General features: G+C 39.8%; 3 protein-coding genes across 4 annotated transcripts in view; 1 reads left to right on the forward strand and 2 right to left on the reverse strand.

Annotated features, from left to right (window-relative positions):
- Window positions 1-7,259, forward strand: part of LOC109969286 (fibronectin type III domain-containing protein 7-like) — a 59,090-nt gene extending 51,831 nt beyond the window's left edge. For both annotated transcript variants that reach the window (XM_020616034.1, XM_020616033.1), the window contains exons 13-17: window positions 1,199-1,456; window positions 1,561-1,851; window positions 3,087-3,302; window positions 5,039-5,092; window positions 5,339-7,259. In XM_020616034.1, coding sequence (XP_020471690.1) covers window positions 1,199-1,456; window positions 1,561-1,851; window positions 3,087-3,302; window positions 5,039-5,092; window positions 5,339-5,517 — 998 coding nt within the window. In that variant the 3' untranslated portion in view covers window positions 5,518-7,259. The remainder of the gene's footprint in view (window positions 1-1,198; window positions 1,457-1,560; window positions 1,852-3,086; window positions 3,303-5,038; window positions 5,093-5,338) is intronic.
- Window positions 6,531-12,150, reverse strand: prpf38b (pre-mRNA processing factor 38B). Its single transcript, XM_020616035.1, has 6 exons — window positions 11,699-12,150; window positions 11,066-11,134; window positions 10,659-10,810; window positions 10,127-10,187; window positions 8,695-8,930; window positions 6,531-7,963 (listed from the first exon to the last, which is right to left on the reverse strand). Exons 1-6 carry the CDS (start codon window positions 11,906-11,908, stop codon window positions 7,297-7,299), a joined length of 1,395 nt encoding a protein of 464 aa, XP_020471691.1. The 5' UTR covers window positions 11,909-12,150; the 3' UTR covers window positions 6,531-7,296.
- A 96-nt stretch (window positions 12,151-12,246) lies between these two features.
- The window catches only part of LOC109969288 (protein FAM102B-like), an 8,337-nt gene continuing 2,309 nt past the window's right edge, over window positions 12,247-18,274 (reverse strand). Inside the window, exons 5-12 of the mRNA XM_020616036.1 lie at window positions 18,209-18,274; window positions 17,136-17,182; window positions 15,757-15,854; window positions 15,281-15,376; window positions 14,964-15,171; window positions 14,337-14,476; window positions 13,802-13,865; window positions 12,247-13,532 (exon numbers count right to left, since the gene is read on the reverse strand). The exon at window positions 18,209-18,274 is cut by the window's right edge and continues 7 nt beyond it. Of these exons, the coding sequence (XP_020471692.1) occupies window positions 13,490-13,532; window positions 13,802-13,865; window positions 14,337-14,476; window positions 14,964-15,171; window positions 15,281-15,376; window positions 15,757-15,854; window positions 17,136-17,182; window positions 18,209-18,274 (762 nt within the window). The 3' untranslated portion in view covers window positions 12,247-13,489. The remainder of the gene's footprint in view (window positions 13,533-13,801; window positions 13,866-14,336; window positions 14,477-14,963; window positions 15,172-15,280; window positions 15,377-15,756; window positions 15,855-17,135; window positions 17,183-18,208) is intronic.

Consider the following 18,274-nt stretch of genomic DNA (forward strand, 5'->3'; position numbering starts at 1 on the left):
TCCCACTAATGTGTCCAGCCAGCTGAAATATACTGCCTGCATTGCTTACTTATATATACAGTATATACTTATATTTAAATATAACATCCTCCAAAATATAAATATGTCTTGCACATTAAGCATCAGTAATTGTAAAACATTTGGTTTGATCACAGGTTGGCTTTTAATGTGCATTTAAGCTATTGAAACAATCTAGGCTAAAACCAACCTGCTTTCTATTTGAGGTCAGAAAGAGAAAACTGTGCAAATGATTTTTTTATGTATTGGACTATGCTGATGTGATTTATATGCACGCAGCTTCTTCAGTTTTGAAAAAACAGGATTTTCTATATCATGCTGCATTGTATCATGTGACAAGTGCAGGCTCACACATTCAACACATCATTTTTTGAGTTTCATCGATGGTCTTTTTTATACCAGTGATGAAAAATGTATATGTTACTATTGATTGTAAAGATGTTAGGTAAACTTCCTACCTATATCTTTTATGCTATCATTCCAGCAGCTATAGCACTAGATCTTCCGCTCAAATTCTTTTACGTGTTCCCAGAATGCACTATGAATTAGATAAAATGCCATACTCTTTTTATGCATCCTGAGCTTGGAACTAGAAACACTACCCTCTCTGAACATCTTTAAAGGTCTTTTACAAACTGCCTAGGAGGAAACGTGTTGTTGCTTTGACATAATCTTTGACTTGAGTTGTAACATATCATGGTTAATACTATAATGGCCTATTTACCTTTATTTTTTACTATTTCTCCTTGCATTGTTTTTATATATTTTATGTGTGTTCATTTGAGAGGACACCTTGTATTTCAATGGGACCTTCCTGGCTAAATAAGTGTTAATGTAATAAAATAGCATACAACATATTATAATACTGAAAGCAACCGTTCTTCTTAATTTTATTGTTAATTGTCTTAATGAATTATAATTAAAAACCATGTTTTACATTATAGAATATAGGGTGGAAATTTTTTATTTTAGTTCATTTTTATTATAGTGGTTATTTTCTTTATTTAAAAGTTAATTCTTAGTTTTATAGCATGTCAGAAATATCTTCAAACATTTAGTTTTATCTGACAAACAATCCTAATTACAAAAGTATTCAGTTTCCTGTAATGTAAAACAAGGACATTAATTATTCCATTTTTAGAAATGTCAAATTTCAGTAAGCATGTTTCCTTCTGTCCAGGTCCCTGCCAGCCTGGTGGACTCTCAGTTTCCTTCTTCTGTAAGAATCAGTCTGCATTGCTGTCATGGAACGCCAGTTATATTGGAAACTACTATGGATGTGCCATGGATGGGAATGGAGACATGCTGTGCTGTCACACCACAAATCCCACCTGCATTATCCAGGGTCTTAATTGTGGAACAGTTTACAATTTCATTGTCCAGTCCTCAGATGGCACACATAACAGCTCCTACAGTGACGTGGTGCAGAAAGGAGCAGGTATAGTTGCATGTTACTTACCAAAGACTTTGGTGCTTACCAAGTGACTTGGTAATGTTTGCACTGGAATGGAATAACATGAACCCCCCTGCTCTCCCCATCAGTTCCCTGTCCTCCAGATGCTGTTGATGTACATTTGCTGCCGATGCAGACAGAGAACCAGGTGTTGCGCTTCAACTGGACAGCAGTCCCCTGCAACAACACTGAGTATTTGGTGACATTGACAGGAAATGTCCTTGGAGACAGCCAGGCTCTGATCCAGGTTTCTTCTTATTGGACAACCATGAGTTATTTTGAGATTCCTCTCCCCTGCAGCTCATCCTACGTTGCTACAATGCAGAGCAAGAATGCTGCTGGTATCAGTGACCCGTCAGTGCCTATCATTGGAACAACAGGTAAACTACTGCTCACTTGAACCTGAGCTACTGTTCAAATGTGGTATTTTTTTGTTTGTTTTGTTTTGTTTTTCATTTTACACCTCAGGCCATCTTGTGTGTAAGTGCCAAGTATAAATGTCTTTAATATAGTATTGTATTTATCCATAGTAAACTGAGTAAAGCTGTCCATTCTCCATAGAGCCACGGTTAACTGAAAATAGACCTTTTTATGGCTGACATTTTCACTTGTCATACACAGATATAACTAATTGCATTATAATCCCTGCAATCAATCCATCAACATCATTAGGTACACCTGTGCTATCCCTGTTATGCCAAAGCAAATTTTCATAAAAGTAACTTAAAGCTACAATATGCAACTGAGTTCAAGCTAGTGTTAGCATGAGACTTAAGATTAAAGCTTTGTGCTCAAAATCCATCCACTCTGCTCCACCCTGTTTTTGAGGTATTAATCGCTTTGAAAGTACAAGAAGTTAACAATGAAATGAAAACTCCTATTCTCTCAACTGTCTACTGAAAGCAGGACATACACATATCAACCATAACATTATGACCACTGACAGGTGAAGTGAAAAACACTGATTATCTTGTTACAGTGGCACCTGTCAGTGTGTGGGGTATATTAGGCAGCAAGTGATCACTCAGTCCTCTAAGCTGATGTGTTGGAAACTATGGGCAAGCATAGGGATCTGAGTGACTTTAACAAGGGCCAAACTGTGATGACGACTGGGTTAGATTACCTCCCAAACTGCATAGCTATGGTGTGAAATGTAGAATCAAAGGGAAAAATGGGATAAAATTAGAGTGAAACAAAGCTTTAATATTATTACACCTGTGCTATCCCTGCAGTGACGAGTCAAAATGTCTGCTGTGATTAAAGTTTGTATGGTGGCTTTGATATGCCTTTTAACAGACCTTTTGCCATGTACAGTAGTAGAAACACAGGTGTAAATGATAAAATAATGAAGGCTGAATTGCATTTATCTGCTGCAGTTGCGGGGTCTTGTTATTGTGCATGCTGGCTCACTGTCACGGCTTAATGGGACACCTGATAGAACAGAGCCAGCATCAGTGTTAACTGTAAACACTTGTGATTTTCCTATTATGGCGACTCAGGACGTCTGCTGTGGAAAATTAGATGTTCGTTTAGTCATGAATATTTAAGGTTAGAGAAAAACATGATTTTTGAAACCACATTTTTAGCTGCTTTAACAAAAATTTTCCTCTCCCAGCTCCTTGTCCACCATCACTAGTGATATACAATGGCAGTGCAGTTTCATGGAACGCTTCAGTGTTTGCCACCATGTACACTGTATATGACAACAGTGTTCGGCCAATGGCTCAGCTATGCAGCACCACAGGCCTGTCCTGCTCTCTGTCCAACGTAAATTCCACTAACCTGGTGGTCACAGCCAGCAACTCCTTTGGAGAAAGTAATACGCAAAATGGTAGGAAGTGTGTGTGTGTGTGTGTGTGTGTGTGTGTGTTTGGGTGGGGGACGTCAGGGTCAGCGCGTAAAGCTGCTGATGTCATGGGGTGAACTCAATTATAGAGCCAGATGAGGATAAGTAAAACACTGTCTCTTTAATAAGAGCACTGGTAACAAAATGATACAGAAAACTACATGAACTCAAAAAACATTCTCTGGGTCGATAATACAGTCCAGGGTCAGAGCCAGCAAGCTTACACAGCTGAGGGATCCACAAAGGAGAGGTCAGAGAGGGGAGTCTGATAGTCAATACACAGAAAAACACGAGCAGAAACAGAGGGCTAGGCAAAACTCGGTGATCAAACAGTAATCCGGGGTCAGAGCTGGAATCACAGGAAACAGGTAAAATGCTGGAAAGTCTGAACAGGAGTTAGAACAATCTGGCAGCTTCCCACAGGGTGAGAAGCTGCTGTTGTGAGCAGGTGTGGGTAATGAGAAGCAGGTGAAACCAATGTGGATAATGAGCTAAAGTTCCCGGGAGTCAGGGTGAGCTGGGGACAGGAAGTAGTATCAAAATAAAAGCATGAGACAGGAAGCAAACGGGACAGAATCACAACAGGGAGTAGATGATAGTAGATGTCTGTCTCACAGTGCTGTTACCAAGTTTAAGGAAATAATTCCATCATTATTTACTTCAGTGCCGTTTGCCAATACAATGGAGGGTGGCCACCTTAACTTTACTCCCACACAAGTCGATAATCTTGTTGATAGTACTGCAGCCTCCCTATGTACAACACTTGATATTATTGCCCCTCTGAAAAAGAAGGCAGTAAAACAGAGGAGGCCCCGTGGTACAGCTCACAGCTCCTCTCCCTAAAGCAGGCCTCACGAAAACTGAAAAGGAGGTGGCGCTCCACTAAGTCAGCCTAGAAAGATAGTTTAATAACATCTAAAAAAGCCCTTCGTAGTGCCAGAACTGCATTTTATTCATCACTGATAGAAGAAAATAAGAACCCCAGGTTTCTTTTCAGCACTGTAGCCAGGCTGACAAAGAGCCACAGTGCTGTTGAGCTTAACATTCCCTTAGATCTCAGCAGCAATGACTTCATGAGCTTCTTTACAAATAAAATCACAACTATCAGAGAAAAAATTGCTCGGACCATTCCCATAGCTTTCATGGGTGTGCCATCTACTACAGTGGCTTTAGAAACATCTGTGAGACCTCATTTATACTTGGACTACTTCTCTCCCATAGAGCTCTCTGACTTGACCTCAACCGTTGCTTCATCTAAATCAACCTGTCTTAAGACGTTTTACCCCTAACCAACACGTCCATATTAGATCTGACCAACCTCTCTCTATTAACAGACTACGTTCCACAGGCTTTTAAGGTTGCTGTAATTAAACCTCTACTCAAAAAGCCTACTCTTGACCCAGGTGTTCTGGTTAATTATAGACCTATATGGTGACAACATGGTCAGGTTTAGGTTAAGATTAGGGTTAGACAAGTAGTGGCTACAGTTAAGGTTAGGATAAGTCTTCAGGAAATTTATGTCAAGTCCCTATGAGGAATGAAACCAAATGTGTGTGTGTATATGAGTGCAGAATGGGGAGTATGCTGTTTTACAATTTGATGGATGTATAAATTCACATTACATTTAAACACAATTAAACTTTACTGTACATTTAAAATTAAAAGCCACATTATACTACATCATCAAAACAAACTAACTGATCTAACCCTTTTCTTTTAAGTGGTAAAACAAGGACGAAGGAGGAGAGATCTCGGTGGACAGATGCCAATGAGTGGTGAGTTTAAATTTGTGAAAAAAAACAAACTAATTTTTTTGCACATATTATCTGAAACACAAAGGATTTCTAAATGTTGCATGGATTATTATTTTTTTCTAAGGAGGGTTAAGTTCTCAGTGCTGCCTTTTACTAGTTACTACTTTAAAACCTTAACTATCATGCAGTCTCAGTTCAGTGCTGGACAAACAAGCCATACGTCAGCTGGGACCTAATTCACACCTCTGGCTTGTTTTACCCCAACAGGCCTCTCGGCTTCAGTGCTGGATGTCAAACAACAAATGTCAACAGTTATTTCTGAATGGTCTCAAGTGGATACAGCTTCCCGTTACAGCCTGTTTATCAAGAAGCAAGGCAGCTCCAGTAATCATCATGAAAACACTCCTGTAGACAAAGCTGGAGGTCCGCATGCATCTCTTGATTAAATGTGATGGTCCTATTCTCCAAGTAACATTGTGATATTAACAACTGACAAATACTTCACTTATCATACACAACTTTAAATCTAGTAGAACATGGGAATTAGCAAGGGTTGATCTGATGTTTACATTTCTGCTGGTTCACCATAGGCTCCACTGTTACTTGTAATGTATGTTGGTCATGTAATGAAAAGCTAGAACTGGAACTGCTGCAATGGTCTAGCCACTGCTAACATTACAGTCACAGGTAGCATAGCGGGCAAATGTCTTTCAGATAAAACACTAGGCTTTGTGCATTTTAGGTTCCTTGATTCTGTGCTTGTGTAAAAACTCAGTGGAGATGCAGGTTTTGCCTGTTCTTGGTTGAGGCTATACATTTCATATTCAGACCTTTGTTTCTGTTGCCTTTTCTGTTTTAGTCACCATTGTAAATTATATATTAATCACCTTAAAGGTAAAATATCAGTGTTTAATATGTCCTTTGTTGCATGTCTAAATGTAGATTTAATATGGAAAATTATTTTCAAACTATATTCTAATAAAACTGACATTCACTTAGTTTATTAGGTACACATGGCTAAAACTACTGTAGTCTCATAGATCAGCAGTAAACCCTCCTTCACTGAGGTGATGTTTAGTTTGTCCAAACTCTTTTAGAGGGATGTTGTAGAAGCAAATGTCCATGTCTAAATCATGCTATATTCAAATGTGCAATCTTTTTGGAGCCTGTAGTTTGTGCTGCTGTTCAACAGGACTGCAGAGAACTGTTTAAATACATGGGATGGATGTAACTACAGCCTCCAACATGACCATATAGTTGAACCAACACCTCTCTGAAAGTGTGAAAGCTCAAAATTATGACCTTTATGGATGGTTTAATGCAGGACTGTTGGACTAGTTTAATTTTAGCTATTTGTACTAAATAAACTGCTGACAACCTATAATGTAGCATCCAGCCTTTGTGATTTCATTCAGTGTGCTGTCCATTTTTTTAATAGTGATCTGTGCCCTTTAAAACAAGAACAATACTTGTTCGGAAAAGTGTTTTATTAGAAAATGCAACAGAGCAATAACCAAAACACAGCACAAGCAGGGCTCAAGTGTGTGTGGTAAAAATTACCCTTTGCAGGCTGCCCTTTAGAGGATTAAAACCTTCTCAGGTTGTCTACACACAATCAGACAGAATTACTTTGCGCTCGCTTGAGCCATTGTCGAGGCACATCGCAGCTATGCTCAGATTCTGAACTTGAACCATTGTCTTTGGACTGTTTAAAGCATGTTTGATCAGAAACCAGTGGATAAAGAGGCTTAAACATGAATAATATGGACATATGCACCATAATATTTATGTATTGGCATTTGTACAGCGTAAACTTAAAAGCTGCTCTTTAAAATTTATATGACAGTATTGAGCTGAGCTTTTTAGCAGTGACGTGCCCAGCCCAGCAGCGAATGCAACTCTGACCACTTATGTGTAGACAGCCTTCTAACATTATGTACAAACCATATCCTGTGGCAAAAAATAAAATAAAATAACCAAAGAAAATTAAAATGCCATTTCTGCCACTTTTCATATTTCAAGTGAAGACTAACAATGGTCTAAACAGGGAGTGAAAAAGGCAGAAAAACAAAGATAAAGCAACATTACATTGGCCAAAGACGACAACTCCAGATGTACGATGTGGTAGCATTCCTTCTCTTTAGCACACGTGACAGACCAGACAACTGGATAGAAAAAGGAAGAACAACACAGGAGTAGAAGTAATATTGCAGCAAGGTCACCTTTTACTCAGTGCTCTGACTCCTTCTGCGATCACTGTGTTTACTCTGGTCGTTACTAGACTCGCGCTGATGTTGACTCCTCTCTTTGCTACAACTACGTTTGTGAGAACGTTGTTCTCCGTCTCGCTCCCTGTCCCTCTCTCTGCTGTGGCTGCGCTCTCTTTTCCTGCTTTTCTCCTCACCCCCAGTTTTGTGCCTTCTCTCCCTGCTTCGACTCCGGCTTGACCTTTTGGCCTTCCTGTCTTCTCGGTGCCTATCCCTGTCATCTTTATGTCTTCTATCATCAGTCTCTCCCCTGCTCTTCTTATCCCTGGATCTCTCCCTCTCAACTCCTCTATCTTTATGGTGATCCCTGTCCTTCCTCCTGCTCCTGTCATCCCCGCCATCCCTTTCTTTGTCTTTGCGTTCGCTCCTTCTGTCCCGGCTGCCGCTGCGACTTCTTCTGCGTTCTCGACGGTCTTGGTTCCTGTCTGTGCTGCGGGACCACTGTCTCTCCCTGTCCCCTCTGTCCCTATCCCGGTCCTTGCCATCCCTCTCCTTCCTCTGGCGGTCTCGCTCCCTTTCCAGCTCTCGATCAAAGCTGGGGCCGTGGCGGTCTCTCTCGCGGTGGTGGCTCCTGCTTCTTGACCGTTTGGGTGACCTTCGAGGGCTTGGCGTTCGCCTGGGTGTCCTGGCCAGAAAAGGTACCATTAGCTTCAGGGAGATAAATGTGTGTTTAAGCAATTAAACACCATCTAAAATTTGTATTTAAAGTCTAGCATGAAAGGTGTCGAGTTGCCCAGCCCTAATATATAGTTCAGAGCAAAGCCGTAATCAGACAAAACAACTGACAGAAGCTGTGTGGGTGTAAATGGGCTCTACAGGCAATAGTAGCTTTTGTCAACATTTTGCAGAGAGTCATGTACAAAGTGGGCAACTGACATTCTTGTACCATAGTTTAAAGGTTTTGCCTTTCATATACAGAGTCGGAGCTGTTAAACTACCTACAATCCTAAATCTGAAAAGGTTGGGACGGTGTGTAAAATGAAAATTAAAATTGAAAACAGTGATGTGTAAATCAACTGTCCTGTATCACAGTGAAAACAATACAGCAGCACATTATTGGAAAGTGTTGCAGGCATCAGAATTGAAGTGAGTGTTTATTTTGAACAAAGAATAAAATTGATGAGGTATCACATCAAATAATGTGCTGCTGCATTGTTTTCACTGTGATACAGGACAGTTGATTTACAAATTCCTATTTTCAGTTTTAATTTTACACACCTTTGGGGTTGTAGATTAAAAAAACAGGGATGAAAAAATGAACCACCTTTTACATTCTAATTTGTAAGAGAAAGGGCACTGATGGAGCAAGCTGAAGACGGGATAACACTAAATAGATTGAATCATTTACTGAGTCACCTGGAGCGGCGCCGCTCCCCTTGCCTCCCCGACTCTGAAAACGCAGCTTCGTCCTCCTGTCTCTCCTTCTGAGCAACCTTACGAGGCCTCGCCTTTATCTGCTGGTCAATAATCTTCTGCACAGGCACTGGGATACGTGGGAACAGAGTGGAGAACCACTCCAGCTTGGTCAGGAAGGAGCGCAGCATCTCTCCAATGGTCATCACACAGCCACCTCCTGCCTTCACGTCAAGCTCCTAGAATCAAATGGTGGGAAAGAGCCATAGAAAAACTCAATTAGCACGCACAGGCAGGAAGTAGGCAAATCTGACTGCTTTATCAATCTCTGAAATCAAAAAGCAAATTTGTGATGATCAAGTACTGAACCTTCACCTCTGTTCATCTAGCTTAATCTCTTATATCAGTGAGTGTGCCTGGCCTTACTTCTGCTAATTCTAAATAAAGAAAACAAAACTATGCCTATCATAAAATGTTTCTCTCATATAGACTGGCTGACAATTCCTGGAGTCTGTATTTACAAAGTGAGCTTTTACAATCTAACCAAAGTTATACTTCACTGTATATGTAAGATCTCTCCCCTTTTCTTTAACATTATCTATTTAAAACTATATCTTCAAAAGGTGGGGGCAGCTAGTCTTTACAGACCATAAAGGAAGGGAGAGCAAAACACAGACGCATCCTCATCGTGCTAAAGGGACAGAGAGAGAGAAGCCTTGGCTTCATTCTTTAGTCTCCCAACAGCACAGTGAACTCTTGAGGCTAAAAACTGCCCACAGTGTAAACACAGACTAGAGCAGGTAGGTAAGTGCACACCAGTTGAATCAGTTTTATATGGTATAGAACAGCTGCTTTGCACTCACACACACAAACCAACAGTGCTGAGATACAATATCCAATTCACCTGCTGCACAATGGGCATCTAAAGAAAAAAACAGGGGAATTAACCAGTTGGGCAGGATTTCATATGATCAATTCAAAGAAAATACAACAGAACATCAGAGGAGGCCTGGTTGCACAGCCTGTGACTGAATTAGATTTTAATAAAATACAATGGATTTGGACAAATTTGTGTAATACAATTATCTGTGTGTATCTGCATGAATTCTCCAATTGCAATTTATCCCAAATCTAGTTTCGTGCAACAAGTCCTGATAAAATCTTGTCAAAAACAGAGAGCATGCCTTGACATCACATTGGACTCAGCATCATATGTAGTACTTACCCTGATAAATATCAGCAGCAGAGCAGTAAGCAAGTAACCTAGCTATTCAGGTTTAGAGGACAACAACTGTGGACAATTAAGCCAAATGAAGGCAAAGGTGAAAAATCAGCTATGAGCATCACAGAGCATGAGCATCAACCTATTGTGTGACATGTGGCTGTGCCTTCAATAGAGAAAAGAAACATCAAATTATTACCCGTGGTGACATACCTCCTCATCATCCAGGAAGCCATCGTACCATTCTATCAAATCTTTTGGGGGCTGAGTGTATCTAAGGCAGAACACAACAGAGAACAGAACATGAGCATTTGTGTCACAGAATCATGTTGTAAACGTTGCACAGATACAAGCTGTGTTTTTCTGGACCTGACCCAGTGGCACTTTATACATGGGCAATCATTTATGCAGAACTTTTCATCATTTGGCTGCAGCTGAAATTAAAACATTACAATACAATGTGCCTTTATCATACTAGGAAAATACAGTAACATATTAGTAATTACAGTACCTATTATGTATTAATTGGTATTTGTAATTCACAGAGGACTTGCATTAAAATGGGTTTTTACTAAAAACACTGCTTTAAGAATAAAATATCTGCCTTCTGAAATGTGGGAAATTCAGCAATCAGCATGCACAAAAGGATCTACTAATACACAAAATCTACACAATTCCAAAAAAGAAGTGCTATATATAAGAATTACAGTGTCCAAATGTGTCAGTCTCACACAAAGAATCATACCTGATGTACATAAAGCCAAGTGCTCTGATGTATGGAGAGTCTGTGTGCGTGATGAGACCCATCAGCTGTTTGCGAGTCAGCTTGAGAGTAAACAGTTTGTATAGAAGACAGAAAGCAGTAGACACAATACCACCAGTCCCGACTCCACGTACCTGCCAAAAATAATATTTGAAACTCACTGCACATTATTCAAAGCCAACCTATCCATACTGGCTGACCCTTTATTTTAACAATAGTCAAAAACTAAAGTACAATAATTCAAGTCCTAATGATCAGTATAAACTGGCCTCACTTGCAAACCATGTCAAATGATTTCAACAAAATGCTTTAAATAGCATGCAGACAGGTAAGGAAAATACAGAGGGGGGAAAGATGGGGAATATAAAAATCACGTACTTCTCACTTACCCCTCCGCACATTCCAGTCTGGCCTGCAGTTTTTCTGCTTCCCTTTTCCCAAGGCTCAACGTGAGTCACCTACAAGGACGCAGGGAACATTAATAGTCTAGTTTACACACACGTGTGAGAGACCTAATTTGAGCTGTCATAAACACCACACCATAAAAAACATTACACGTCCCTGTAGACTTGCATTATATGCCTCAAGAGAGACGCCATCGTTTAAGTTTCTCTATTTAAATAATACTATAACACTAATGAGTTCTGACCTGCTAACTTTTTAAAAATACCACAGGAATAATCCAACCAACCAGTTCTGACTAAACTAGACCTAACGTTTTTAAACACGTATGTATAAAACAACAGACAACTAAAGCCACTTTGATTTAACGTTAGCTCTATAATTAGCTACTTTTAAGTTACTAACAAGAGCAATGCGTTCCAAGTTAAATATCTGTGCGCAGTTACATAAAATAAGCGGACATCTTACCAAGTCCTGAAGTTAAGCTATGTTACTTAACATTAGAACGTTCTGATTTCAGTTTCCCCAAGACTGCAACGCATTGCTATCCACGGAGAGGCTACATTGACCGGGTCAGCGCTTAACTAACTAGCATGCGGGTTAGCACTTGCTAATATTACCTTGAAATAGATTTCGTCCACAACTTCATGGTAAGTCTTTAGCTCATAAAGCTGCACTTTGAAATACGGCGAAGACAGCACATTGGTAAGAATCATTGGGTTGAGGTTCATAGTCTTTTCGTTGCCCCACAGGGGCAATACATTTCCATGTTTTCCTGATGCAGGCTTGCTAACGGCCTGTGTTGGTAGCTGGTTTCCGACGTTAGCCATGTTAGCTGTCTCCCACGCCGCTAATCTTGGTTTATAGTTACCGAATTTCCACTTACAGATCCATCAATATTCGATTAGAAACTTTCGATTTTTAACAATTTCGTCCACTTAGTTATTGTTGATTTGAGGTTAAATTAATGATAACAACTTCCCGCCGACACCGTAACCAACATAACGCTAAAGTGCTGCTGCGAGGCGGAACCGGATGTGTAACGTTAGTGGTGCTGCACCGTGACCTGCTACGTTAACAGCTAAGCTCAGTATTTAATTTAGAAAATAAAAGCATGTACACACAAACTACATTTTACAAACCAGTGTATTCAATACTTCAGTACAGATAACGTGTACACAATTAGTATTTAATTATGGTGCATTTAAAGACATGTTCACTGCTTATCTTTTTATACAAAGGTAATTAGTACAGGTTTATTTTGGAAATGTTTGTTTCGTCTATCAGGAAATAGTTTTGCTGAAAGGCAGCACAAAATGAGCTGGGAGTTATCCATATCTAGAGTGCACTTTTTGAAAGAAATCTCCAGATTCGGCCTTGAACGCTGCAACATTTAATGTATAGCTATATTTACTGTAGATATCTTATGAACATGGGCTTTAAACAGCTGACTCTGAATACATGGGCTATAGTTTACATACTATAGATATGACTGTAAATATAATGTTTACTAAGTTTGGTCTATCTAGCTGTGATAAAAATAAATTCATTTCTTTTCATTTTCTATACACATACCAAAGGAACAAAATACATAAACTTCGTGGTATTTTAAAGGCAGTCGTCCTCCTTCACAACCAGTGTTCATCTGGTTGTGAAGGAGGATGACACACAATGGTACTGTAACCACCACTCTGTCAGTTTTAAATTACTTTAAATATATGGGACTGTAGGGACAGACACAGCCCCCCCCCTCCAGCCATTTATTCCACTATCAATAATCCCAGAGAGAGAAAGAGAGAAGTGGCTTACACAGTGCATCCTGCTCAAAGAATCTAAATAGCAATTTCACAGTTTTTAACATCAGTGGCATTGTCTCATATACACGATGTCCAGTCTAGACATAGTGTATAACACATACATATAAGACCTGCTGTCAGCTGCAATAACACAGTGACAACCCCATTCTTTTATAAATAACAATAAAACTAACACTTATGGTACAAGTAACAAGGTAAAGCAAAATCCAGAATGTACCACAGTATAACATGTTGGGTACTTTAAAATGTTTTTTTAAATAACAGTGAAACACCTTAACAGCTTCCTCACAAAGAGAGGTGAACAGAGGCATTACAGTAGTTTTCACAGAGCACAAGAAGACCCATAGGATTGTCAGTATACCAGTTATCTTCAAAGTGTTCCAATACTGGGGTGTACAACTCCACTTCTTGAACACTAGAGGGATCTCCTGGTCAACAGAAGTTCTAGGTCAGATGCAGAAGGATTATGCAAGAGAAATTCAATTTCTGGAATGAGGCAGAAGCACGCTCCGATGGCACCTCCACTGCTCAGCATGTATCCCCTGCATCAGTGGAATATGGTACCCTTTATGACAGTCACACGCTTCCCAAAGCCTAGCGCTTCATCACCACCTGCTCAAAGGCTCCAGCTGCAACCCTGAAAGAGAATGCCACAATGTGTTATATGGCGGGAAATGAGGGGGGTTATATGACATAGCTTTGGGGCATTCTGTTATGCACAGAACACTATGGTGTGAAATGCTGAGTATCTTGAAATTTTACACATTAGATATACAACAAAAGTTAAATAAATGGTTAACGAAAAGATTCCTTATCAGAATTGACATGAAGTGTGTAGGCCTACGTATGTGTAGTAAACGCCTGCTGCATGGCACCCACAGTCCACAGTTACATAATCACACCCACCTGGCATGCTGGCTTCCCAAAGCTGTACTCCCACCAGGACCGACAAACAAGCTGAGCCCCTCTTCTGTAGCAATACACATACATACATAAATATTAGTAATATGAAAATTGCCTGGTTCACACTTAGTTTCTAGGATGTGTAAAAATAAATGACTACCGATTAGGGAATGTTGTAGGGTAGTCGTAATAACAGGGGTATGTACCATGGCAGTGACAGTGTGCTGAGCTATCACTTAGGTTAAACCACACTTGAGGTATTCATAGAACTGATAAACAACATAACCTCTGTAATTTTTGATCAAATACACCTAGTTTAGGTTGAAGTATGATACACAATGTTATTCATGTTTAAGATGTGCCATCGTACACAACTAATCACAATCAAATCATCTTCAGCAGAATTTTGCTGACTCTGAATCAAACACTTAGAACATTGTCTTACTAAATTTCAAACCTTAAAGTTATTTTTGATAACATCAGGATGGCAGGAAACCTTCCAAACCAATGTACTAAGTTACAGATTAGATGTACACACCCTCTGCACTGGAGTCCAGGAAACCATGACTGAAATCGTGGCTCTGCAGGATTTTCTCTATTACATCATCAGCATCCACCCTGGTGGCGTTGACTCTCTTCAACTGATTCTCCATGGAGTTCTGCTTTACTAGGTGTCTACTGCAGAAACAGAATAGGGTGGAATATTACAAATGTGTCTTTAAAGATAGAAAAACAAAAGACATAAGACAATATATTGTATCATTACGGCGTGAGCCCCAGGATTGTTTATAGTAAGTTACACAAAGGTAAAAATTGACATATAATATGTGAAAAGATGAGAACAAGGAAAGAAAATAAAAAACAGATTCAACATTTCTGGTCGTTATAAAGTATTACAGATGATAGCCAGCCAGCAAGCAATACTGAGATAACAAAGAGTAACTATTTAGTATTAAATACTGTACATGATGACAATTTATGTCTTCCAAATCATATAGAGCTACAGTATGACGTGACATCAACAGTTTGTCCATGACATGAATCAGGCATGGATGAGCAGTGAGCTGTGCTGTTTGTAAACTTCTTCACTTAAGGTGGATCTTTTTCATGAAATGTTTTATAATTAGGATGTCAATTTCAGAACCTTTGTAACTGTGTGTATTACCTTATAACCCTGGCGGAGGTTGAGGGGTATTCAGGTGTTTGGTGGCAGGCGACATAGACTGGGGGGGTAGTCCTGCTCTCCCTCTCTCCTTTCTCTGCCTGCTGATCACCGGGTTCCAGGATGCTGCCAATGCCTGTGGAGGCTGACCCCCCTGACACACTTCTCCGATGGCTCAGGCCTGTTAAGCTGGAGTGATCAGAGCTGTAACCTACAGAACAGGAGGAAAAAAGCTATATTAATGAACTGTGTAAGTGATGCGGTTATAATTTCTTTTGTTTGAAGAGAACAGATACAGTATGTGTGTCTGTGTCTGGTACCTGAGATTTTTGACTGCTGACTTGCATTACTGGATGATCTAGAGTGACCATACGTGACCAGCTCCTCTGGGACTGATACCGATGTTTTTGGAGTCTCTAAATAAAATCAAGTACAAGCCACAAAGTGGTGAAATCTGCAAATCACAAGTTGTATTAAGGTGATTTACAAGGACAAAATGCATACACAGCTACAGTAAATCTGTTATATCTAGAACTAGCGTTGGTTATTCATAGTAACAGCCTAGAAGATTTAATTTTAGTTTCTTAACGTTTTTATTCTGAGAATTTTTATTCAGAGGGTTATGAAAACATTACTGTTCATTACTGAATAATCACAGTACCTCATGAAGGATGGTTCTCTGTAGAGACACTACTGCCTACGACTGTCTATCATAGAACCTTTGCTTTTGTCAGGAACTTTATCTGCTGTAAGAAAAATCTAATTCTTTCAAGATTTAAAGTAAGTATGTACATACCCGTGAATGAATGGGAAATGTTCCCTCCCTTTCTGTCCTCAAGAAGACATTCTGCTTCCGCCTGTGGGATTCCCAGAATCACGGCTGTAGATGGAGGACTAACGGGAACACAGGAAGCAGTGACACTACTTAGAAGCAGAGTGACACCAAACCCGTGGGCGAAATCATGGTGCAAAGTACAAGGCAGCTAGGGGGAGCTTGACTCATGAGCTCCTCTGAAAACATGATTTACAAAATTTTGAGGATGGATGCACAAACTAAAATAGTCTCTCTCTCTCTCTCCTCTTGCTGCTCTCTGCAATGCTGAAATACACACAACACCGGTTACTCTTCATCTATTTTTTTGTTCTTATTATTCATATTCTTATTAGTAGAAATAATTCTAAATAAAGCTAAATCACATGCTTTATAAATATTGTATCTGTCATTTAGTCTGATCACAAAAACGTGAAACAAAAGGTGACCTCCCCCAAAAGCTGTTTAATAGTTGGCTAGATGGATAGATGGCTAGACACATTTTAACACAAACCAGAAAACAGCAATGACAACTGTTTGGTCAGATACAATACTGTAAATGTATTAAAACACATTTGTTTAGCAGACATTAACACAGGAAACCCCACTTTTCTGCTGCTGAGATGCAAATGTTAAACACAGGAATGAGGGTGGAGACACAAAGAGTGACAGACAGCCAGTGAAAAAAACTAAGCGTCATCACTGCACATTACACTGTTGTAAATCCTCCACACAATATGACTAATACTGTGTGGGACGAATGACTTGGTTATTGTTGAGTGTACACATTAGCCGACTCCTAGGCAGTGGTATGTGTATTGTTACACTAAGAGGGAGGTGGCCCGTGAAAGAATATAACACACACTTGTTTGTGTGTTGGTTGCTGGGTGAAGAAAGTGAACTGGTTGCACATGGTCCAGGCTTTCCCAGGAGTGTGACGTTACAGCACATCTTTCATGACAAACTGCTCCACATACAGCTCTTGACATTTACGAAAATGTAAGCTCTAGGCAGAGCAGATCAGCTGTTGCTCATTAAAGAGGTCTGGCAGATTAATATCTGGGCGAGGTTTTATTAGCTCTCAGATAAATGTTTGATGAGATCTTAGGTACACAAAGCAACACTAAACTGTGCGTGTCAGTCACATGAGACGAGAGTGTGTTTGCAGTGACAGACAGGATGTGAAAATTGTACTTTACTCTGTGGTTGGATGCAGGCGTCTGTGTGTGGGGAATGTACTTCACCTACAACTACAACATTCTGTAGCTGCATAAAGTTAAACCTAACAGACAAACTGGCACATCTTTAGTAACAGATAATTGTTATTTAAAAATGAACAGATGAATACGGGGAAGAAAGCTTACGTTTTAAAACAGGGGTCTCCTGACATAAGTTGTGTGGTGATGACAACCTACAACAGAAAAGAAAATGAACATTAATGTCAGTTTCAGACTGACTGGACTTGTGAGACGGAGAAAATGGCACAACTTTCCAGTGTAGTGTGGTTTCACAGGGTTGCTTTCAACTAAAGTTTGGCAAATGTAAGTTGATTGTAAGTCTGTGCCCCAAGAAGAATCTGCATCTATAAAACCTGTTCCCATGGTTCAGACAGTTTAGAGATCATGGGCTCAGACATGTCCTATTAGCTCTCAGGACATTCCGCGTTTCCAGCCATGCCATTATTCCAACTCTGTCACACACAACAATGTCTACTGCTGCTGGTAAACTAAAAAAAAACTGGTGACATTTTTGCAAGCAGAGGCGTTAGCCACCGATCAGACAGAGTGCATTTTGCAGGTTGCAAAACTACAATAAAAAAAAAAAGCAGCTTGTGCACCTTTTTTATTGTTAATAGGCAACTACAGAATCACTGTCCGTAGCCTAACTGCTATTTAAACATCTTGTTTTATTTAGACATTTATATAAACAACACAATCATTTATCTAAACATAAAAAACTAGATATTTACTGTCTTATCTTCTTATCTAAGCATTAAAAATCATCAGTTGTCAGGCCTCGAATCACCAAACTGACCACCAGTTACATAATCATTCTGTCCCGCCTAGCAGCTGAGTGTTTGTCCGTGGAAAGTTCACCTCTCAATTAACCTGATTGGACAATGGGGGAAAAAAACCAGACAATGATATTGGGCGCTTTTCTGCTTTGAGTTGAAATGTTTTCAACTGGAGGCACACCTGCAAAAAACACAAGGTGTTCACCAGTGTAAAAGCTGCAAGCAAAATGCTTCACTCTAATTGGAAACAATTACAAACAGCCACGCCGTGCTGGTATAATGTGCTCTGTCTCACTGGGGCCTTATGCTACAAGACTACATCACTGAACAAAACACTGCTGACAGTCTCTTTAAGACTCCTAAGGGCATTTTCCATACCATGTAAACGAGCATTTTGGAGCTGTGTGTTTCATCACAACATACCTTGAGAATTGAGTTGTCCTGTCTGGTGTTTTTTGTGTCATATCCTTCTAGTAGACACCGTCGTGT

The sequence above is a fragment of the Monopterus albus genome, unplaced genomic scaffold (assembly GCF_001952655.1).
Source record: "Monopterus albus unplaced genomic scaffold, M_albus_1.0 scaffold172.1, whole genome shotgun sequence".
NCBI classification, from domain to species: domain Eukaryota; kingdom Metazoa; phylum Chordata; class Actinopteri; order Synbranchiformes; family Synbranchidae; genus Monopterus; species Monopterus albus.